General features: G+C 36.2%; 1 protein-coding gene across 1 annotated transcript; it reads left to right on the forward strand.

The window, feature by feature from the left end:
• Window positions 1-18,183: 18,183 nt before the first annotated feature.
• On the forward strand, window positions 18,184-23,163 carry LOC114409615 (methyl-CpG-binding domain-containing protein 11-like). Its single transcript, XM_028373120.1, has 3 exons — window positions 18,184-18,380; window positions 18,496-18,589; window positions 22,066-23,163. Exons 2-3 carry the CDS (start codon window positions 18,503-18,505, stop codon window positions 22,873-22,875), a joined length of 897 nt encoding a protein of 298 aa, XP_028228921.1. The 5' UTR covers window positions 18,184-18,380; window positions 18,496-18,502; the 3' UTR covers window positions 22,876-23,163.
• The last annotated feature ends 1,487 nt before the right edge of the window (window positions 23,164-24,650 follow it).

Genomic DNA, 24,650 nt, shown 5'->3' on the forward strand with positions numbered 1-24,650 from the left:
TTTTGTCGAACCCAGTGTTTCCTCTAAATGGTCATTTAGAAACGAAATGCTAATATCCAAAATCTCATTTATGGCTATGGGGGATTTCATCAGCAGACTCTCCTTCCCTGGTAGACGCATTGTTTGTCACTCAAAAAAGCATATGCTGCTCTAATCAGTTGGAATATTTGTCTCTTTGCTAAAGCATGTTTGCATTTTTAGTGGAGAAAACACCGAGACTTTTTCAAGTCTCACAAGTTATCCAGAACTACGTAGGTCTGAGTTCCTCATTGGAGGATACATAGGAGCAAAAGCCTCGCTTTTGTCAACCACACTGCTTTCTGTTACCATGACCCAAGAGCTGGTAGCCCGCGGAGACACCTTACGGTTATCCGCACCTCGAGTGTGATTGATAAGCGGAGGCCAATATGGTCATCTGGCCCTTTCCGGAGATCTAGGCATCTTCTGGTGGAGACTTTTTCAAGTCTCACAAGTTATCTAGAACTACGTAGGTCTGAGTTCCTCATTGGAGGATATGTAGGAGCAAGAGCCTTGCTTTTGTCGGTCGCCCCGTAATCTTTGTCATACTGACCCTGAGGTCATGTGACATGCACCCTTGTGTCATCCAGAGGCGGCGGGCCCGATGACACGCGGAGATACCTTACGGTTATCCGCACCCTTTTTGTCATCCAGAGGCGGCGGGCCTGATGACACGCAGAGACAAAATTTGGTCTTTCTGCACCCTTGTGTCATCTAGAGGCGGCGGGCCCGATGACACGCGGAGATACCTTACGGTTATCCGCACCCTTGTGTCATCTAGAGGCGGCGGGCCCGATGACACGCGGAGATACCTTACGGTTATCTACACCCTTGTGTCATCCAGAGGCGGCGGGCCCGATGACACGCGGAGATACCTTACGGTTATCCGCACCCTTGTGTCATCTAGAGGCGGCGGGCCCGATGACACGCAGAGACAAAATTTGGTCATTCTGCACCCTTGTGTCATCCAGAGGCGGCGGGCCCGATGACACGCGGAGATACCTTACGGTTATCCGCACCCTTGTGTCATCCAGAGGCGGCGGGCCCGATGACACGCGGAGATACCTTACGGTTATCTGCACCCTTTTGTCATCCAGAGGCGGCGGGCCCGATGACACGCAGAGACAAAATTTGGTCATTCTGCACCCTTGTGTCATCCAGAGGCGGCGGGCCCGATGACACGTGGAGATACCTTACGGTTATCCGCACCCTTGTGTCATCCAGAGGCGGCGGGCCCGATGACACGCGGAGATACCTTACGGTTATCTGCACCCTTGTGTCATCCAGAGGCGGCGGGCCCGATGACACGCGGAGATACCTTACGGTTATCCGCACCCTTTTGTCATCCAGAGGCGGCGGGCCCGATGACACGCAGAGACAAAATTTGGTCATTCTACACCCTTGTGTCATCCAGAGGCGGCGGGCCCGATGACACGTGGAGATACCTTACGGTTATCCGCACCCTTTTGTCATCCAGAGGCGGCGGGCCCGATGACACGCAGAGATAAAATTTGGTCATTCTGCACCCTTGTGTCATCCAGAGGCGGCGGGCCCGATGACACGCGGAGATACCTTACGGTTATCCGCACCCTTGTGTCATCCAGAGGCGGCGGGCCCGATGACACGCGGAGATACCTTACGGTTATCTGCACCCTTGTGTCATCCAGAGGCGGCGGGCCCGATGACACGCGGAGATACCTTACGGTTATCCGCACCCTTTTGTCATCCAGAGGCGGCGGGCCCGATGACACGCAGAGACAAAATTTGGTCATTCTGCACCCTTGTGTCATCCAGAGGCGGCGGGCCCGATGACACGCGGAGATACCTTACGGTTATCCGCACCCTTTTTGTCATCCAGAGGCGGCGAGCCCGATGACACGCAGAGACAAAATTTGGTCATTCTGCACCCTTGTGTCATCCAGAGGCGGCGGGCCCGATGACACGCGGAGATACCTTACGGTTATCCGCACCATTTTGTCATCCAGAGGCGGCGGGCCCGATGACACTCAGAGACAAAATTTGGTCATTCTGCACCCTTGTGTCATCCAGAGGCGGCGGGCCCGATGACACGCAGAGACAAAATTTGGTCATTCTGCACCCTTGTGTCATCCAGAGGTGGTGGGCCCGATGACACGCGGAGATACCTTACGGTTATCCGCACCCTTTTGTCATCCAGAGGCGGCGGGCCCGATGACATGGAGAGACTGACATAGTCTTCTGCATCTTTTGTTCCTCCGGGAACAACAAGTCATTTACATGCGGAAATTTTATGGTCACCCGCGACTCTCGTCAACCGAGAGGAACGAAATTAGTGTCATACCCTAATTTCGTCCGGGGACCTTTGCTTGATGACATGCGACCTTTCTTTGGTCCTTGTGAGGTGCTTGGCACCCATCATTAGGCAATTTGTGAAATTCCGGGAACAACAAGTCATTTGCATGTGGAGATTTTATGGTCACCCGCGACTCTCGTCAAATCGAGAGGAACGAAATTAGTGTCTTATCTTTACTTTCCTTTTATCTCCAATAAAAGACAAGTAAAGAGGGGCAACTGTCATACCCTAATTTCGTCCGGGGACCTTTGCTTGATGACATGCGACCTTTCTTTGGTCCTTGTGAGGTGCTTGGCACCCATCATTAGGCAATTTGTGAAATTCCAAGACATGCCGGAAAACCAAAAAAAATATTGATGCACAATCCGTAAGTTTCCGTGACACACCGAAAATCAAATGGAAGCATCGTTGCATAATTAAGTGAGATTCCGTAACATTCCGTAAGTCAAAAAGGGGATGATTATGTAATCCGCAAGGTTCCGTAACATTACGGAAAGAAAACAAGTATCGTTACGAAATTCGTAAGTTTCCGTAACTTTACGAAAAAAGAATCACCAAAAAAAGCAGAGGGAGGTGTACTTAGTAAAAATGGGGATGCAAATAGCACCCAGGCCCACTTGGGCCCTCCAGAATATTCCTCCAAAAGGCTGTTGCTTCTGGAGGAAGCAACCTGGCTCGCCTGGGCGAGCTGAGCTCGCCTGGGCGAGCTGGGCGGCAACCACCTCCCCTATTTTGCTATAAATAGGGGAGGAAGTGAAGAAGAAAAGGGTTCAGCCCCTTAGGCACTTCTCTCTCTTTCGAATTTGCTTGGAAAAATTGTTTCTGTGAAGAAAATCTTAGCCGAGGCGCTTCCGAAACGTTTCCGTAACGTTTTCCGTGAAGAATTTCGCAAAGGTTTCAACCGTTCTTCGACGTTCTTCATTCGTTCTTCATCGTTCTTCGATCTTCAACGGGTAAGTACCTCGAACCAAGCTTTTCGATTCATTCTATGTACCCGTAGTGGTCCACATTGTGTTTCGTGCATTTTTATTCTCGTTTTGTTTACTTTTTATACCCCCTGTTGACGTGCTTAAGCCATTTTACTTAAGTCATTTCTCGCTTAACTTAAAAATAAAATCAATTTCCACCGAACGTTTGAATTGTATTATCCGTTAACTTCGGTTAAAATAAATTCCGACCGTTCGGTCGTGCCGTAACCACGTTGGAAATCAAAAAAGAGGTAAAAAGAATATAATAATAAAAAAAAACATCTTTTAGTAAAATAAAGCGGAAAATCAATCGGACATTTTCTCTTTGGGATTTCTCATTCTTAATCGAATTGACTAATAACTAAAGTGAAACTAAGGCTAAAATCAACTCGCCTAGTCAAGCTCGTCCACAAAAATAGGTTTTTGAAAGTTTGTCATTTCAATTTCTTACTAAGTAAAATGGATCATTTTCAAGGTCCAACGCCTTAAAACGATCACCTCTTAAGTAAAAAAGAATCACTTGATAAGAAAGAACTACGTAGGTCTGATTTCCTCATCGCAAATTGAGGAATATGTAGGAGCAAAGGGAACACCCTTGTCGACCACAAAAAGAGAAAAAATATAAAAAGGGTATAAAGGATATAAGGACATAAAAGGGAACGTAAAAATCAAAGTCATGTTTGCACATTCGATTAAAGGCTGCCGTCCCTTGGGACGGACGTGTGGGGTGCTAATACCTTCCCCGTGCGTAAATACAACTCCCGAACCTTTCACTTAAAAGTTCGTAGATCGCGTCTTTTCCGGTTTTTCTGACGTTTTCCTCAAATAAACGTTGGTGGCGACTCCGCGCGTATTCCTTTCGTGGAACACGCATCCCGCGAGTCTCGCGTCGCCCTCCCGCCGAAGGGTAGGTTGCGACAAAGAGTAAATTCATTCAGTTCAAATACTAAGAGTACTTTACAATTAAACTTAAAATTCATTTTCATGAAGCTAGTGATCAAATAGAATAAAGCATTATGAACAAAATGAAATCACCAGTAATGAGTAGAAAAGATTCATTGCATAGAGCATAAGATTACATCCAACCCTTTGAAGAAACTAGCAGATCATTGCGTAGAGCACAAGATCAACAGGAGAAATGACAAAGGATGCGATCCACGGTCACAACTCTACAGTGTCTAACTCCACTTTCTCACTTTTTCTTCCTTACTTTGAGTTGTGTTCTGCCTCTGGTTTGCATGGTTTATATAGAATTTGAGCCAATTGGTGCATACAAAACTCGCTCGTGTGAGTTTCTTGCTTAATGCTAAAGGTACTCACTCGCGCAGGCAAGTTGTAGCTAGCCCAGGCAAGTTGGTTGCTTAGGCTTGAAGAAACTTCATTAGCCTAGGCGAGCTAGTTGCTAGCCAGGGCAAATGGTTGTCTAAAATATTGGAAAATGACCATTTTGTCCTTCCTTTTAACTTGGTTTTTGGATCCAACAAACAACCATCAAAACCAACATAATCATGGATGAATCTTCCATATGTAAACAAAAACATTAGTAAATCTACCATATATATATATATATATATGTGTGTGTGTGTGTGTGTGTGTGTGTGTGTGTGTGTGTGTGTGTGTGTGTGTGTGTGTGTGTGTGTGTATGTATATGTATATGTATAACAACTAAATTTAAGGGAAGTTTATAAGAAAACTTTTATAATCAAAATATAAGTGCTAACATTTTAACCTCGATGGCAACACGGTTGGGGATGAAGACCTTAATGAGAAAGAGGTATGTTTTGAGAGAATATCAAAGGAGACATATAGAAGAAAAAAGAAAGAGAAGAGCTAATGAGAGAGCTGAAAGGTTAGGTTAGAGGACCAAACAAAAGAGGGGGGGTTTCTTTACTAGTGCTAAAGTCACTACATCTGTTCATCCAACTAGAAGTATAGGGAACTTGAATGTCTTATGTGTTCTGGAATAGGGCACATGGCTTGTCAATGCCCAAGGTGGAAGACATTGACAAATGAGTTAAAAGAAAAAGAGATGAAAGAAGATGAGTTGAGAGAAAATGAGATGTGAAAAAAAAAGAGTTGAGGGAAAAAGAAAATGAGTTGAGTGAAAATGAGATGAGAAAAAAAATTTAAGGGAAAAAGAAAATGAAATGTGAGAAAAAGATATTCAAGAGAAAGAAATGAAAGAAAAAGAGATGAGAGAAAGAGAAATAATTGAAAAAAGAAGAGTGAAAAAGAAAGAGCAAAAGATAAAGAGAGATATGATTGCTCTTATATTTATTCTAACCGATTGTTTGATTGTCATGATCATCTTGTGAAAGGATTTGAATAATTGTTTCAAAAGGAGGAATGCAAAGCGTCAAATGAATATCAACTTGAGTTTTCAAAGACACTTAATGTTGCAACGAAGGGGGATTGTCCTTTCCAAGTGGTTGAAAAGATCAATGATATTGCTTATAAACTTCAGTTTCATGGTACATATCAAGTCAATGTCACTTTTATTGTTTTTGATTTCAATTTGTTTGATGTAAATGATGAACTCAATTTGAGGACGAATCTTTTTGAAGAGGGAGAGAAAATGATATGATCATGGAAACGGGGTGGATCACCTTGAAGAATTTAGATTTAGAAATTAGTTTAGTTTTGTTTTAAGGGAAGGATATTGATGCCACACTCAAGAAACAGGTGAGAAGGTAAGTGATAAGTCAGAAATTGATTGCCACAAGTTGCCTTGATAAGATCAGATTTAGTTTTTTGCCCAAGAATCAAGGGAAGCTCTCACAAAAGGGGAAAAACTCACATTTTCATTTAGACTCAATCTGCCTCAAAACTACAAGGCTTCAACTATTTATAGGCTAGGCCTCCTTCTAAACATCCCACTAAGAATAAATTTTCACTTAGAATTAAATTCCCACTTACATTAAATTCCTCTAGAAATAAAACCCCACTAACCACTATAATAACTTGGGAAGCCTAAAAACATAAAAACTGACCTAAAATATTTCAAGAGCCATATGAACTTATTACAAGAAAATAAATACAAAAATTAAAGGAAAATTAGAAAATGGGCTTTAATTAGTTCTTTAGCCCAAAAGCTATGTAATCATCCAAATAAACTCTAGGCCACAGTTGCATCTTGAATATAAACTCATGGGCTCATTTTGCTCTTCAAATAATTGTCTTTAAGTTTGCTCTTCAAGTTGTAGAAATGAGACAATTCTTGGTTTGGGCATTTGCATGACTAAGCTTTGGAAAGGCTTCCTAGTTCTTTTTGGTCTTGCTTTGGTCATTAGGTCTTTCATCCATTACAAGAGATATTGAAATTGATTGGACCTTTGCTAGATCATCTTCTGCCTCAACCATAAGAGTTTGTGTAGCATATTCTGCATCAACCATTGCTTTTTCTCATTTTTCTTTTCTCAATCTACAAGCAAGTCTTTTTATCTCAGTTTCTTCTAACAGCTCAAGCTTTTGGGACTTGGTTTGCATGCACTATCAAGACAAGCATAAGGGATTAAAAGTAATGTGCGGTGAAAATATTAAATAAATAGAAAATAAATAAATAATTAAATAATCACTATAAACAAAATTACTTGGTTAACAAAATTAGTTACTCGAGAACTTCGCAACTAATCCCCGATAACAACGCCACTAACTTGATGCGCAAAATAGGCATGCACAAGGTCAAGTGTACCCTATACAGTAGTATTAAGGATTAAAGCCCAAATATCAAACCCAAATGATTAGTTGTGTTCCCAAAAGAATATATTATGTAATTAAGTAATTGAAGAAAGAATTTGAAATTAAAATATGATTGATGAGTAATTATCTAATGCAAAATTTTAATCTAAACAAGGAAGATAATGTGAAAGATAAAATGAAATGAATATCTACGGATTATGATTTAACACAACCAATTCATCCAATCCTAATTCTAAGAAGATTCTTACAATTGATAATGTGAAAGAGCATTACTAGACCACCATCTAGCAATGCTCTTTACCTTAAACAATACTCAATTGACAGTTGACGTATTAATTTAATTCAAAGGATTAAGGTTCATGACCAGGGTGATTAATAGTTTCCTAATTAACCTATCAAAGATTATCCAACCAGTTTGGCCATGCAGTTAGGTGTGAAATAATCTCTGCCTAATTCTACCAATTACATGTAGATGATCACCACTATGCAATATATTATGCATTAAAATGACCATTTCCAAATAGAAGTTAAAAGCGATGAAGATAATCAATTAATTCAACAACATCGAGAATCTTATTAAAATCAAGAAAAGGGTTCAAGGTAGGTTATATCATAATCCCCAGACTAGGGAGACTAGCCACTCATAGTCATAAATACACTAGAAATTCTAAGAAGAAACACAAGCAAACCAAAAGGGTTGAAATCCATATGAGGAATCTTCCCAATCATGATCTTCATGCTTCACTAGGGCTGAGGACTCTTACACAGTGCTCTCGCTCTCTTAGAACTCACAAAAGAATAAAAGCAACTAATCTAAAATTTAAAGGAGCTATTTGTAGAGTCAAACTTAAGTGTTAGCGCCGCCTCTTGATCATAGCTATGACAAACTCATCACAACCATGATGGCCTTCTTGGGTGCAATCCGATGCTTGGTTGTGATCAAAGGATAATAGATTTGATGAAACTTCAAATTTTTCTAACACTGAGCCATGATCAAACTACCAAGGCTTTGATGGTGCACAAGTTGATCACAGCCTTGATGAAATCATTCAAGCTAAGATGAACACCAGATTCTAACTTGATCAATTATTGGTCAGTTTTTTAGCCCTTGTCCTCCAATATGCTCCCTGATCACCTGTCTAACATTACTAGATAAAAATCAGGAGTTCTTCCAGCAATTTGTATTATAAATTCACACAATAGGCCTAGAACTACACATAAAAAAGAACTACACACCAGGAGTTCTTCCAACCAAATGTTCTTATGCACTTCATCTAGTGGGACATTTGTCTATATAGACAATAGTTAGTTTCTAGATAAATCTAAATCATACATGCAATGCTCACATAATAAATCTAACCCATTTTCATGTTTCAAGTGTTGCGAGTTTTGTTATTCTAGTGCCAGCAGCATATACTTTCTTTTTTTAACACCTTTTTACTCTAACAAGAAATGATTAAGCTTTCCCATCTCCAAGAAATAATGAAGAAGGACACATGATCAATGAATGGTAGTATTAACTTACTTCTCTAGCACCAAGGAATAAGAATTTGTGATCAATCAAGTCTCCCCTATCCTATTTCAAAGCTGCTACTAGTCTTGCAAGGACCATTGATGTTGTTTCCCGGAAACAAAGTGGATAAGATATAAAAGATCATTATCGTTTACCAAAGTATCCAAAATCATTATTGAAAACAGCCAAATAAGCATTACTTACCTGAATATCATCATTAAAGACAAGATGTGTTGACCTATTTTTTCAAGTAGATCAAAAGCTTTGTGGTTTGTAACATCTTCAAACTAAAATATGGCAAACAGATTCAGCAAATAGAAAAATTTAAATTAGCACAGCAAATAGGAAAATTTAAATTAGCAAGTTCCAAAATTCTAATAATGCATCAACACAAGCATTACAAGTTCCAAATCAAATTCTATTAAGGCATACATGTGGGAAACTTCTAATAATGCATCAACAATGAAACATGAATCAACACAAGGATTACAAGTTCCAAACAAAGATCTTAAACAAGAATTACAAGGTCCTAATTAAGATCAACTAATTGGGTACATAACAATCCTAATAACTAAAAAAATTAAAAAGTAATGTTCTTCATTCATCATCAAGTGTAAAGGCCAATGAGGCTAAATAATTAACATCCAATGCTACCATTGAAAAAAATGAGTTTAGTTATCATTCATATAGATAATAAGTACATTAAACAATCTTTTTACCTTCTTCAATTCTCTCGAACTCTAAAAATTCCTCATTTTCATTTAAAGGCAGTGGTGGTGGTGGTGTTCTTTTGATCCAATCTTTTTGAACAAACAAGTTTCCACCATTTAGGGAGTAAGAAAGCAATGATACCGATCCATAACTCTTCCATCAATACTAAAGGAAGACTCAAAGGCCACATTAGAGGTAGGTATAGCAAGCACATATCTTGCCATGCTTGCAAGAGATGGGAATCGACCTGAATTTAGCTTCCACCAAGTCTAAACATCCAAATTCACTCGACTTTGTCTAGCTTCATCTAGGTATTTATCTAATTTAGATTTACTAGGTTCAGTAGATCCAAAAAATAATCAATTATAGCCATAAGGATCATCAGTGGCCCCTTGACTAAGTCGAGCCTCCTATATGCTAAACTCATTTCCACCACCACCACTATACTCTTCAAAAAGTGATCTCAAGCTAGATTCCTCTTTTTTTGTTCAATTTACATGTCATTTTGCCCCTTTCACCGTCAAAACTTAAAGCACTAAGTTAATTCGTGGATTTTAATTTGTTTGTCGAATGCAACACAAGAGCAAAAATTAATAGCATGTTTAGATTATCAATATTGCCCCAATACTTATCATATTTCTTCTTCATTTTGTCACTCATCAATCTCACACTCACATTCACATCCTTGGAAGTAGACATTTGCTTGATTCTTAATCCAATACCAAAGTTCTCAAACATATACATAGTGCTAGTCACATAAATTGAACTAGAAATGCGTAAAGTGGCATCATAGAAAATCATCAAGAATTGCAAGATTGAATGCACAAATTCCCAATCACTATATGTAGGAGCCATGCCCGTGAACTTTTTATCTCTTAGTTCAAACTCTGCAAATTCCTTTTGATGCTTTAATGCAGCTTCCAACATCAAGTATGTAGAATTCCATCTAGTTTCTACATCTAAGTGAACTAGGCACTTTTATTCAATGTTTTCATGCGTTACACATTCCTTGAATGTAGTAAATCTAGAAAGAGAAGATCTAACATATTTTACAGAAACAAATATTTTAAAAATTGCATTAATATCTTTTTTGAAACCTTCTCTTGCAATAAAATTAATAATGTGTGTGCAACAATGCATGTGAAGATGATCTCCATTCAAAGCTAGATGGTTCCAAGACATTAGCCTCTTCCATAGGTATTCAATTGCTTTATCATTTGACGTGGCATTATCAATTGTCAATGAAAGAACAAGAGTTAGCCCCCAACTACTTAAGCAATTATCAATCCTCTTAGCCAAATTATTCCTCGTGTGACTTGTGACTTGACAAAAATTTATCACTTTCTTTTCCAACTTCCAATTGTTGTCAATCAAATGTGTCATCAAACTCATATATGTTAGATTTTGTGATGAAGTCCATGTGTTTGTAGTGAGGCAAATCCTATGACAATATTGGAAAAAAATCTTTAACTTTACCTTTTCAATACTCCAAAGTTTAAGAACATCTCATGCCAAGGTAGTGTGTAAGATTACAATAAAAAAGGCTACTACAATTCTCATAAATTCCTAGAATGCTTCATGCTAAACCATTCGGAAAGAGAGCCTCAATGCCACAAACAGTTTAACTAGTGCAATTTGGCATGCTTCTTAGTCAATCATGGTAAAGCAAGGACAAGAAATGGTCGTTGTTGATGAATCTAATTTTTGCTTCTTACTCACATTGTTTGATTTGCTCTCGTATTTTTCTAAGTGAGCAAGCATAGCACATGTTACATTATTATATTTAATCAAACTTTCATAATGTTTACATTTAGCTTGGGGCAGAGGGTTGGGATCTGGCAGTTTTTCAAGGTGTTTTTGTAACACCTTGAAATTTCAATCCAATAAGTAGACACCTAAGTGAATTGGTTAGGATTTAATTGTTTTAATAGGAAAATAAGTGCATTGAGTAATTACATGTAACTAATAATGAATTGAGTAATTAAACAAAAGAAATGGAAATAGAGGAAATAAGTATTTCTTAGTAACGATTATGTTGAAGAGTTTACTACATTGCATTTATATTTCTTCCTGATTACTTTCTTTAGCAATGGGTTATAATTAACTTTGTTTGTGATCGAATTGATTATGGATTGTGATTTAATTAAACATCAGAGTGTTAATTTATTTCTTAGTGACTAGTTGTCTCTAATTATTTACCCAAAATTATTTGCCTACGATATTATGTTTTGTCTTAAACTTTTTTTGTAGAAAACACACACACACACACACACACACACATATATGATAATTGGAATTTATTTAATTACTAAAATAATAAATACCTCAAGTATTAAGTTTTATAAAAAAAAATGTCTAGATTTAATTCCTAAAGCTATTAGAGAATTAAATTTTATCGCAAAAATTCCATACTATAAGATGACATTGTGTAAAATAATTACACAATGTAAACCCATATGGCCATCATAGCAAATGCTAAAATATACATTCGTAAAAACAAGTCGCCAAATGATCACCCCCTATTAAAATAGGGAAAGGGAAGTCCAATAGATAACAAATTTTACAAAACTCGTTTATCTCAACTAAAAAACTAGAAGAAATAATGTTAAAGACTTGCTTGAAAATGCAGCAACTATGCCTTGGAGTTCCTAAGTCCAATCAAAGCCAACACTTCCAAAGAAAGCATGCATTATTGTTGAAAAATCACAACAACACTTCGAGATTGACATGCGGTTATTACAACTACAGTAAGTGACCAACCATAGATAACAAAATCAAAATAAGGAAGCACAAAAGTACTAACCTACCCTCTGGAGCTACCACTAATTTATGGATACTTTAACATGGTCCAGTCGAAAATGTAATCAAATTGGTACCTTCATAAATTTTCAAGATCAATTCACAACCACTAAATACACTAAGAGTTTCCAGCAAAATATATTGAATACATTATTCCAATTTGATATTTTGGGTAAAATACCTTCTCGAATAAATAGGTCACAAAAAATTATCTTTAAAATCGAATAATCTAGCTTGTCATTAAATCACAGTGATCAACAATAGTGGAAGTATGATACAAACTCAGAGGGATATGATTTGCAGAGCACCTATTTATGTAAGCACATTTTCCAATGAAATAATAAAAGTAAAATATGATTCCAAACAAAAGGGAGGAAATTTTACATGTTACGCCAAGTGCCTAGTGTTGAAAACAAGGATTAATACAGGGTTAAGAATTAAAAAGTAAACAAAAACTAGAGAGCATTTGGTCAATCTTAGTATGAAATAAAAGTAGAACACTTAGTTCCAAATTTCTAGTGTACAAGAAACCTACAACAGTGCTCGTATAAGTATTAACATTCAAATGTCCACACTACTTTGGAGCTAGTTTTCAAGCCTGGCTTGGCTTATTATTAGCCTCAATGGAAGCACAATAAACAATTTTCCATGGCTAAACCTCCAAGTTCAACCATGGTTTTTTATGAGAATCAATGGGACAAGATGAAAGGGTGCCACAATTTCAAAGGAATTGATAAGCCACAATAAATTGATCACCACAAGAGTTAAGGCCTCTTGATAAGATAAGAGTTGGCTCAATGAAGAACCTAGAGAGACAATCCTCCTAAATTGGAAATTACCAATATTTTTAATCTCAAAGTTCTTGTTTCATTTATCAATTTTTGAGGTACATATACTCTTCCTAAGGCATACCAAGAGTTTCCACTAGTAATTGAACTCTTAATGACAAATTATTCCAAGCTAGGGGCTATTAAATATTTGTAAGCAAGCCAACAACCATTAATATTGTCCCTGACTAAAAATTACAATAAGAATTAAAAATAAAGAAAATAAACTTTAGTCAATTATTTTGATAAAAAAATCCAAACAAAAATATTGGGCTCAAATGACAAATCAAATTTATTCTTTGGTCTTTTCTTCAAGTTAGCTCATTTTCTTTATTCCTCAAGTAGCTGACCAATTTGGGTTTGGGCTTCATGTTTTCCATTTCAAATTAGGCTTCATTCACCATTTTCTTAGCACATGATTTTGTGATTGGTCCATCAAATGCATGCTCTGCTTCAAGGTCCGTACTCCTGAGTTAGTCCTCATCAATTTTAAGTTCACACAAAGACCTGTTTTACCTAGCTTGGTTTCTCAAAGACAAAATGAAAAGAAGATGAAGATGGACTAGTGATGATGATGCAGCTCGCCCATGCGAATTTGTAGCTTAATGGTGAAGGCATCCACTTGCCCATGTGAGCTGTAGCTCACCCCGGCAAGTTGTTTGCTTAGGGCTGAAGTTACATCTTTAGCCCAGGCGAGCTAGATGCTAGTCTAGGCGAATTTAGGGTCAGAAACCTTCATGAAAAGACCATTTTGCCCTTCCTTTTAGCTTTGTTTTTGGATCTAACAAACAACCATCAAAACCTACAAAATCATGGATGAATATTTCATATTTAAACAAAAATATTAGTAAATGTATAATATATATAAACAACTAGATTTAAGGGTAGTTTATAAGAAAACTATTACAATCAAAGGATAAGTGCTAACAATTTAATCCCAAAAATAACTAAAATTTGGCACTTATCAAGCTCTAGCATCATAGTTTTTTACTACGGTCGTGGTGGATTTTAGCATGACCGTAGTGCGCCTCAAATGAGTTTTTAGTCTTAGAAAGGTATAAATAGGTAGGTTAGAGTCTGTAAACAATTCTTTTGTCATTTTTACAAATTGGAGAGCACTTTTGAGGGTTTTGAGGGTTGTAAAGGGTAGGCAACACCGTGAAGACGGATCGTGATCATCGTTCTTCCCTTGTGGTATGTTTATGCTAATTTCTTATAGGTTTTGTAGTTTTACTTTGATCATGAGTGACTAGTCACCCTAGTCCGGGGGTTATGATGTAACTGTCCAATTGTACTACTTTTTCTGTTCTTAATGGAATTCCTCAGTGTTTTATATTAACTAATTCTCTTCCTTATTTTAATTGTTTATTTGGGAATTGATCAATCCTATGCTTTATTGAATGTACTATGGTGATCATTTGTGTATGTTTGATAGACCTAAGTAGAGAATGTTTTACACCAAATTGCATGATCAAACATTTTGGGTAATCTCTGATAGATTAATTAATCATAGATCATCCTTGGATTTGATTATATCCTTTGGCTTAAATTAATATATCTGTGATCATTGGAGTATTGATTTAAGGCAAAGAGCATCCTTCGACCTTGATCATAGGCTTTGGTTGACCTTGGAAATTCGTAATTAATTGTGGGAGGAATTTTATTAGAACTGGGATTAGGAGGAAATTGGTACTAGTGAATCATAATCCCTAGTCGTTTTTAATATCACTTAAATATCTCTTCTACAATAGTTTATTTGTTTTCTTTTAAAAAGACCAAAAACCACAAAAATATTTCAATCTTCTTTTAAATTATCTCAACTGTTTAGTTTAATAATTTTGACTAATTGGATATACAACTAGTCTCTAGAGTCCGATAACCCAACTTTTAGTTCATTGTTACTTCTACATAGGGTACACTTGCCCACGCTATTTTTATGCATCACGAGGCTTACATGGAAATTGCAAGGTGGAACCTCTTCAATTTTATGAGCACTGCATCTATGGGAAGCAACATCGGACAAAGTTCCCAAAGGTTGTGCACACAACAAAGGCCATGTTAGACTATGTCCATTCTAACTTTCGGGGGCCTTTGAGAGTTCCATCACTAGAGGGGCAAAGTAATTCCTCTCCATCATCGGTGATTACTCTAGGATGACATGGGTATTCTTAATGAAGCAGAAATTTGAAGCTTTCAAAAATTTCAAGCATTGAATGATTCTTTTGAAGAATTAGTTAGGAAAGACAGTAAAGTGTCTTAGTATTGACAATGACTTGGAATTCTATAGAGATGATGGCATAGCAAGAACACATACTGTATGTTATACTCCAAAGCAAAATGATGTAGCTAAAAGAATGAACAAGACCTTGTTGGAAAGGGCCATATGCATGTTATCCAATTCAAGATTGAAGAGAAGTTTTTGGGTTGAGGCAGTCAACACAACATGCTATCTCGTGAATCAGTCTGTCCTCTGCCATAGACTTCAAGACCTCTATTGAGGTATTGAGGTATGGTCTACCAAACCAGTTGAATACTCAATGCTGAAGGTGTTTGGATCTCCAACATACTATCATGTAATTGAAGGTAAGTTGAAGCCCAAAGCCAAGAAGGGTCGTTCTAAGTAGAGATGTCATCTTTGACAAATTCTCTATGTTGCATTCTAAATCTATTGATGATTTTGGCAAGGATGAGTGTTTGTCGGGTTATGGCATCAATTGTCCCATGACGCAGGCTCAGGTGGGTCAAGTCATAGTCGATTCATGGCGCTTGGGCTATTACACTCTTAAGTAGAAAAAGTTCTTCGATGACTATCAGCTATAGCTTTTGGCCTAGTGGTAAGTGCTCAATCCAACAATTGGTATCAGGGACAAGGTCACAAGTTCAATTCCCAACAGGGAAATTGCTGAGGGGGAGATTGTTTGCCGGGTTGTGGCATCAATTGTCCCGTGGTAGAGGTCTAGGTAGGTCAAGTCGTAATCGAATCATGGCTCTTGGGCAATTACACTCTTAAGTAGAAAGAGTTGTGCCCTGACTATCAACTACAACTTTTGGCCTAGTGGTAAGCGCTCAATCCAATAATAAGGATGCCATTAAGCAGGTGGAGTTAGCTCTAAAATCAAAAACATTAGTGATCAAAAGCAATTTGAAGCACCTAATGCACCTTCAACATCAAAATTCACCACCAATTGATGGAACTGACTGACCAAGTCAAAACTATCTGAGGCAACCCAAAACCACAACACTTAAAAAGTCACAAAGGCAAATCAAAGCTCCTGAAAGATATGGCTTTAATATAGTGTCTTATGCACTATAGGTAACAGAAGAAATCAATTCATTTGAACCAAACACTTATTAGGAATCAATTTCCTGTTCTAAAGCTAAAGAATGGACGATGATTATGAATGAAGAGATGGAATCTCTTTGGAAGAACTAGACTTGGGATTTAGTTGAGCTACTTGAAGGTAGACGAATTATGGGGTGCAAATGAATCTTCAAGAAGAAATTTTGATTGTCCACTAAAGAAGTCATCTATTATAAAGCAAGTCTGATATCTAAAGGCTACAATTAGAAGGAAGGAATGAACTACACAAAGATTCTCTGAAGTAGTTCGACACACCTCCATATGTGTTCTGTTGACCCTAGTGGCAACTCTTGACATGGAGTTAGAGCAACTTGATGTCAAAACTACCTTTCTCTATGGAAGACTGGAGAAAGACATTTTGATGCAACAACCTAAAGGTTTTGAGGTGGAAGGAAAGGAAAATTTTGCCTATAGATTGAAGAGGTCTCTTTATGGGTTGAAACAATCACCAAGGCAATGATACAAAAGATACGATGAGTTCATTGTCTCTCATGGGTACTTCAAAAGTCCCTATGATTCATGTGCTTATTATAACTAGGTGGAAGATGGTTTCCACATCTATTTACTACTCTATATGGGCGACATGCTCATAGTATCTCAAAATTTATTGGTAATGAATTTAGGAATTAATTCGATTGAACTAACTCTAATGACATTGATTGAACTTTCATAACATGATCATTCTCTATAGAACTATGATAATTCATTTTGCATTGGTTTGGTGAATTGGATTGATGTTATTAAACTTGATTCATATTTTGTTATTCTGTTTCCAAAAACTTTGTTCTATTTCTACAATTCTATTTTTGTGTTTTCACATTCCTATACATTGCCTATAGACTATTCGTTGAAAATCCTCTTACTGATTATAAGTGAATTGAAGTAGGAACCCAAATGAATTGTATCTTTGAGTCGACCTAGGTTAATCCTATGTTGCATAATTTCCTAGTTGTATTTGTTTTGGAATAATTCGATAGTCTTTATCACCGACTGAAGAATCTAATTAGCAGTCTTGGGTTTCTAGAAGAAAAGGCTATCGCCACATCATCCATATGCAGCCACAAACACCATGTGGGCTCATCAGACGATGAATGATAACAACATTTCAAGATGCAACAAGTTGAAAGCTAAGTATTGTCCTTGAGAAGATATAATGCGCTACATCAGAATGAAGATTGAAATGACTTTGTGAAGTTTGATCTTAGGACATAACACTAACCCAACGACTATAATCTTCACATGATACCACCAAAGCATACTATTTCAAAATCCAAAATTATGTTGAAGGACTAAAAAAAGAATATTTTACAAATTTGAATGACTAAAAAAAATTAATTAAAAGACCAGAATATAAAATATTTCAAATTTAAGAAACTAAAAAAATATTATATTTAAGCTTATGACATAAGTCAAAGCAAAAAAAAATATAAAAAGAGAGAGAATTTAAGAATATTACAACTATGATACCCCATACCACATTTAACCAAATTTTATTTTCTTTCATCTATCTTAAATTATTAACTATCCTCATTTTTTATATCTTTTAGGTTCATTTCTAAATTAAATTTTAGTATTTTTTAAACCCTAAATGTTAAAAATAATCTTATAGTTTAAATTATTTATTATAAATGAAATATAATTTATATATTTACTTGTCATAAATCTTAATTAAGATAAAATTTAATATTATAAATGATTCAATTTATTATAAGTTTTAATTATATAAAGAATTATCTATACAGGTTAAAAAAATAATACTAGAAATAGAGAAATAATCAGAAAAAGGGAGAGGTGGCAGGATACAAGTTAAGAAGCAAGTAGTACTAGAAAATCAAGAAATAAAAAAAAATAATGCAGTAAAAGTGTAAAACAAAAACAAAAATAAAGAAAAAAATAAGAAGAGGGGACAGGTGGCAGCAGGATAGAGCACCTTGACGCTAAGTGCCTAACACACAAATCGAATCGACCTGAACTGCTTCTTCACATTTTTTTCTGGTGGTTCCGCAACGTGTCCCAACTCTGAAGCCCGCTTCCTCTTAATTACTCTATTATTCTTTCTCCTCCTCAGAACCTCAAACACCGAAACCAAGCATTACAATTCCCAATTTCATAGAAACACCAGAATCAATAAAAACACATAACAACAAAAGCAGTTAGTTTTTTCTGTTCCTTTTAAAATTTCCCTCTCCGCGTTCATGTTTTATCATTTTCTTCTATTTTTTTTTATGTTACAAATAAGGGGAAATTTCTCTTGCTGAATTTTGCAGGTGAAAAATGGCGAGCTCGGTGGAGAAGGAGAGTGGCGCGAGCGAGGAAACTTTCTCTTTGGAGCTGCCTGCTCCACCAGGTTGGAAGAAGCAGGTTTGCCACTGTTTCTTCTGTTTCTCCTTTTCTGCGTTTTTTTTTTTTTGCACTGTTTCGCTTTGACCAGTTCGTTTTGTTGAAATTCCCTGCTTAAATTACCGTAATTCGTTGGTTTTGTCGTGTCACCCTTCTTGCTTTGGCGTGGATGTGGACCTTTTTTTTCTCGCGATATTTGGTCTCAACCACGCGATTCCCAGCATAAGATGAATTAGGGCTTTTGTGGATTTCGCTAGTCTGTGTCGAATTGTGTCATGTTGAATGCATGTGCTTTGAAATTCGCACGAAATGCATCCAGAAAAATTATCTACTAACGAGTATCAAGTGTCTGTTAGGGTTTTGATTTATTTGCGAAGTTGGTAGATAGTGCTGCTTTTCTTTCCGCACTGTTTGACTTTTAATTAGGACTGCTCAATTTTTCAGGCCATGTAGGACTGATGCGCTTTATATTGAAATTTTACATTCACATATTTTGGCTTACTTTAGTTTTGTATTTTTTTTTAAATCCAGTAAAAAGGGGTTATTGCTTTGCTGGATTGTTCTTGTTCTAGCGTATGTGTTTATTGCATTAAAATTGCTTGAATATGGCTGCCTGCATATTAGCTGCTGTAGGTGTTATATAACAGGATAATTATTTGTATTTTCTAGCAGGATGGGCTTTGTTGTTTGTTTTACCCTCCACAAACATTCATAGTGTGTATCAATTGCCAAATAAATTCCTTGTTCATAATGATAAATGAATGTGTAGAACAGCTTTTTAGAAAACTGAAAAATGTTTAGGTTGAATTGCTTGAATAAAGTCATCATTTTATGTTTTCCTAGATGCTTTTTCAAAAGAGGAGAAAAGAAGAAACACTACAGAAATTTGGAAAGTGTCTAGAATCATTTTATGCTTAATGAGGGATGGAGGGGGGTGGAATTTTTTTTCTTGTTTTGCAATATAAATATTTGATTTTTAACAAATAATTATTTAATAAATGTTCACTTTTATAAAAATATTTACTGTAGTGTGTGTGTAATAATAACTAATATATATTTTATAATATGTTTAGTTGAAGTCACATTTATAGATTTACTACGATAGCTGTTTTTATTTGTTCTCATTAAGTTTCACTAATCTTCATTAACTCTCATGAACAACATATACAAACTGCATAAAAGAGTAAAAGACCAATATGGGATGCAAGCCAATCTTGCTAATTCAATAAAAAAGTGTCACAGTTCAAGTTGGCTGTGCATAAACTAGATCAACCAGTTATAAACACAGCAGACCATATATGTATGTATGTAAAGCCTGAAGTAGGGGGATCAGCACCCCTGCCTGCCCCTGTTCTTAACGTTATTTTTATATGATGTTCTACTACCTCTATTATACTGAACTGATTATCTGATTTTTTTGTAGAATTGATCTCTCATGAAATCACAATAGTTGTTTTAAATACATTGCATTATTCTGTTGTGCTGAAAATATTTTGAAAGGTGTGTGCTACTTTAGATCTGCTCTTTTAAGTTGGTGAGGTTGGACTCCAAGCTGCTGTTGTTAATATCACGATTTAGATCGTATAATCTCACGATCTTATACGTTAGGAGCCCCCTTCTATGCTGCAGATTGTGACGGAGTGGGATCTCAGTGGCATCGCAATATTCCTTGCTCAATCGTGGGATCAGCAGTCACCTGCAAGTAGAAACAGAAAAATGGGTCGGGTTTAAATAGTTGTCAGTTGCACTGAGATCACAGGGTGGCGGAGTGGAACAGCCCCCCACAGCTCTTGAGGCACTTGTTTTTGGAGCGCCTGGCCCTCCCGCTGCCATTTGTGGCGAAAATCATGGTGTCTTGCAGCTGCTCATCCGTTTGCACCATTGCCGGACAGCCGCTGTCACCTCCCTCTTGCTGCCACTGACCTCCCAGCACTCCTCCATCGATTTACATATGTAAAACATAACATAGAATATAATAAAGTAAAAAAGCATACAATATAATGAATTAAAGAATAGTCGTAATAGAAAAATGTGTATTATCTACTAGTATTTTAGGTAGGGGAACGTGGAATCTTATGATCATAGTTACAATTGCTGAGTTACAAGTTTCCATCCCTCTCCTTATTGTATGTAGGATCACAATTTAGCAACCTTGCTCCAAGCTGCTAGTATCTTTCAATTTTTTCCAATATAGCTTTTACAAATTGACATTCTTCTCAGAGTATGGCTTGTTTTATTTGTCAGAACCTTTCCCTAGTCCGTTTTCTCTAAAGAGGTTGAAAAATAAAAAAGTGACAGAGGTTAGAAAAATTGTGAGAAATCATTGGCATTTTAGTGCCTTGATGCAACCGAATTTGTCATTCATAATGTTTATTAATTATCAAATACTGCAATTCAGGTAATAGTTTGTAACTTCATATGCAGTCCATATGTGCATATCTTTTTTTTTTTTGGTTTCATGGTCATGGTAGCCTTAAATATCTTCATATCTTGATTTTTTTTTTCATGCAGTTATGCACTATTATACTGAGTTAGGGATAGGAGGGATTTGGGTTGTATAACCTTGCATACATGGCAAGGAGGGTAGGAAGGGAAAAGGGGTTGAAGCAAATGATAAAAGGATGGAAAGATAGGAGAGGACATCCAATCTGAGTTTTGGGGCCTTTGGGCTGGCAGGTTTTTGCAGACCCTTAAAATTTTGCAGTGTTTTTAGTGGTTTCTGACATTTATAATTGTGGTTTATCCCTATATATCTGTAGTAAAATTAGTTCCTACACCATTTCATGGACTTTCGCCTTTCCCAAGTATTGCCTGAATGAAAGCTTAAAGAGGGAAAGATAAGCCTTCTGAGTTGACAGGGTTAATTTGGTTCCATGCATGTCATTTCCTGTAGTATAATTATAAAGACTGCTAGTTTATTAGAGCCAATGATGCTTGACTAAGCACCAATTCAGAGTTCACATGGAAGAATGACTCTGCCCCTGTAAAGGCAAGATATTACTTTAATGATTTGGAAATTGAAAGATAAAGAGATGTGGGTGTATGTCGACATATAATATACAACCTAAGTGGCATATGTTTGAAATGTAGTTTTATCATCTTTTCTTTTCTTTTTTGTTCTATATAATTCGGTGAAACTGAACATTTAAACGAAGAGTCAGGGATCAAGTTCTGTAAAACCATGGAAGTCACTAAAATGTGGTTTTAGTATCTTATGAACATATATATGAGCAGAAAACAATAATTTTCTCAGGAGGTTTTTGCTCTTTCTATCTTTAGATGTTACTGTAACTTTCTATTTGCAAGAGTATCATACTAAGGGCTATAAAGTGTAATAGTGTGAAAGTAGTGAATAGAGCTTTATTCTAAACTTTACGGTCTACTTTAAGAAGTCAATAACCAAAATCTTGTATATGTTATTAGGTTATGATTGCTGTTTTGTTGCTTGCTTTTTCCTGTAAGATGATTCACAAATCATATACTGTATTTCATTGCAGTTCATCCCAAAGAAAGCTGGTACCCCAAAGAAAAATGAGATTGTGTTCACTGCACCAACAGGAGAGGAGATCAATAACAGGAAACAGCTGGAAAAATATTTGAAAGCACACCCTGGTGGTCCAGCTGTATCAGAATTTGACTGGGGCACTGGTGAGACCCCAAGAAGATCTACAAGAATCAGTGAGAAGGCAAAGGCAACTCCTCCAACAGAAAGCGAGCCCCCAAAGAAACGTACTAAAAGATCGTCAGCTTCACAAAAGGAAACTTCCCAGGAAGAAAAAGAAGAGGAGACAAAGGAAGCAGAAATGCAAGAAGTTGATGACACCACTAAGGATGATAATGATATAGAGAAGGAAAAGGATGTTGTAATGGAAAATCAAGATGGCAAGAGTGTGGAAGATACAGATGTCAACAAATCCACTCATTCTGGAGAAGCTAAAGCTGGAGAATATGTTGAGGTACCTATTGAAGAGGAAAAATCCAATGCTGCTGATGGAGAACTACCTGCATTGAAAGATAAAGTTGATGACAAAGGAACTGAGGCCTCTGAAGTTTTTCTGAGAAAGGATGAAGAAAAGATTGAGCAACCACAGGAAGAGACAAAAGAATATCGCAGAACTGGGGTGCCAGAGAAATCAGAAACATGCACTACCGCAGACAAAACGGTTGAAGTGGAAGGAGTGAATAAAGAAGTCAGAAGTACTCGTCAATTTGAAGTTGGGATAATAGAAGGAACAAAAGTGAACAGTGATCAGATAAGCAAGAAGGCTGAGGCAGAGTTGACTGTGAATGGCAATCTTGGGAGCTGAACTGGTGAGGTCAAATGCCTGGAGCAGGGAATAGATTAATAAGCTCTCAGCATCTCTCTTCTCATTCTGGCCCCTTTAAATCTGTTTGAAAATGACTAGTTTTTGTTAATGTTATTTATCTGATTGTTTATTAAAACAACAATATACAATTATAGAGCATAGCCCTATCGTGTACCATCCGTGGGTGTATTGGACAGACGTGTAGCTTGTTGATATCGTAATATTATGTTGTAAGATATGTGATATGGACCTGTAATCATATCCAGTGATCCTATATATTCCTGTTTAGTCCTAAGCTATTATCATAGGTGGTGTTAAGTAATTTGGTCCTGGCCGAAGAACGAGTAGGTGCACCCAGCATTACTGCTGGTGCATCCAATATTCTTTAAAAATGGCAAAACTGCTGTTAATAATTTCTTCCCTTACGGATCAACAAGGGGTATTTCTGTCTTTTCGTGGTTAGTGCTGGGTGCACTAGCAATAATGCTGAGTGCACCTAACAGCATTCTTAATTGTGATAAGACATGGTCTGGTCGCCAGTGATGTTAGTTGTCTCATTCAGTTAATTCAACATAAGAGTTGAAATGGGCTCATTTTCCTTGGACTTATTTCATTGGATTCTTCCATGCATTCGAATTATTCTAAAGTCATATTTGGAGGTTGGTGTGTAGTGTACATGTAGCTTTAAGCCGTAATTATCAGGTTAGTTATTTTATTTTTCTTCTCTATATATAAACTAGGAGAAAAGGGAGATATTATGTGTCTCTATATTTTTTTTTTAAAAAAAGTGGAAGTAAAAGAAAGAAACGAAGTTAAATAAAATATGAGAGTAGTATTATGTGGTAATCAGTAATTACTTAATGAAAATCACAGAAAAAAATGTCTAATAAAAAGTGTACAAAAAATTAGATATTTTTAATATAATAGTTGTAGATTTGAATAACTTTTTTGCATGAGTGTTTTTAAGAGTTATTATTAAACGAGATAAGTTTTAGGAGTTCTGGAAAAAAAATATTTTCAAGAATTTTTCTTAACATTTTATGTCTATCAATTTATTCTTTTCATCTTTATTTTTAAATTGAAGTTAAATGTTTCATTAAAAAAATTATCAATAGTTAAAAATAACTTTGAATCACAATATAAATTATTTATCACAAATTTAAAATAAAATTTATATGTTTAAAAATATTTATTTATTATAAAATTTAATTATAATATAATTAATACGTCCCAAAATATTTATTTATCATAAAATTTAGTTAGAATTCTATAGTATACACAAAAAGTAAATAAAATAAATAACAAATATTTATTTATTATAAATTTAAGTTAAACTCTGGTAGTGAGGATTGAAATAAAATTACTGATATTCAAAAATTGAAGACTAAATGTCTTTATTTTAAGATTGTAGTAGATCATAATTATAAATTGAACAAAATAGGAAAATCAAAGTTATATTTCAACCTACAAAATAAAATAACAAAACAAGTTTTGGCAAACATTCAAAATGTAAACAAATGCTTTAAAATTGTTACTACGAAGGTTTATATATTGCAGACATAAAAGCGTGAATTTATTAGGCAAAATTTCCTAAATTTTAAATGATAAGAAAATGATTTATTTTATTCAGAAAGTGTAAGATATGAATTTATTTCCGTTGTTAAATTCTTGAGAAAGAATAAAGTTTATTGAAAAGTAAAACCTATAAATTTCTTAACATAAACTTTTGGCAAATACACGTTGGTTAACGAATTAAAAATGATTTTTTTTTCAAA

Source organism: Glycine soja, chromosome 4, assembly GCF_004193775.1.
Source record: "Glycine soja cultivar W05 chromosome 4, ASM419377v2, whole genome shotgun sequence".
Taxonomy (NCBI): domain Eukaryota; kingdom Viridiplantae; phylum Streptophyta; class Magnoliopsida; order Fabales; family Fabaceae; genus Glycine; species Glycine soja.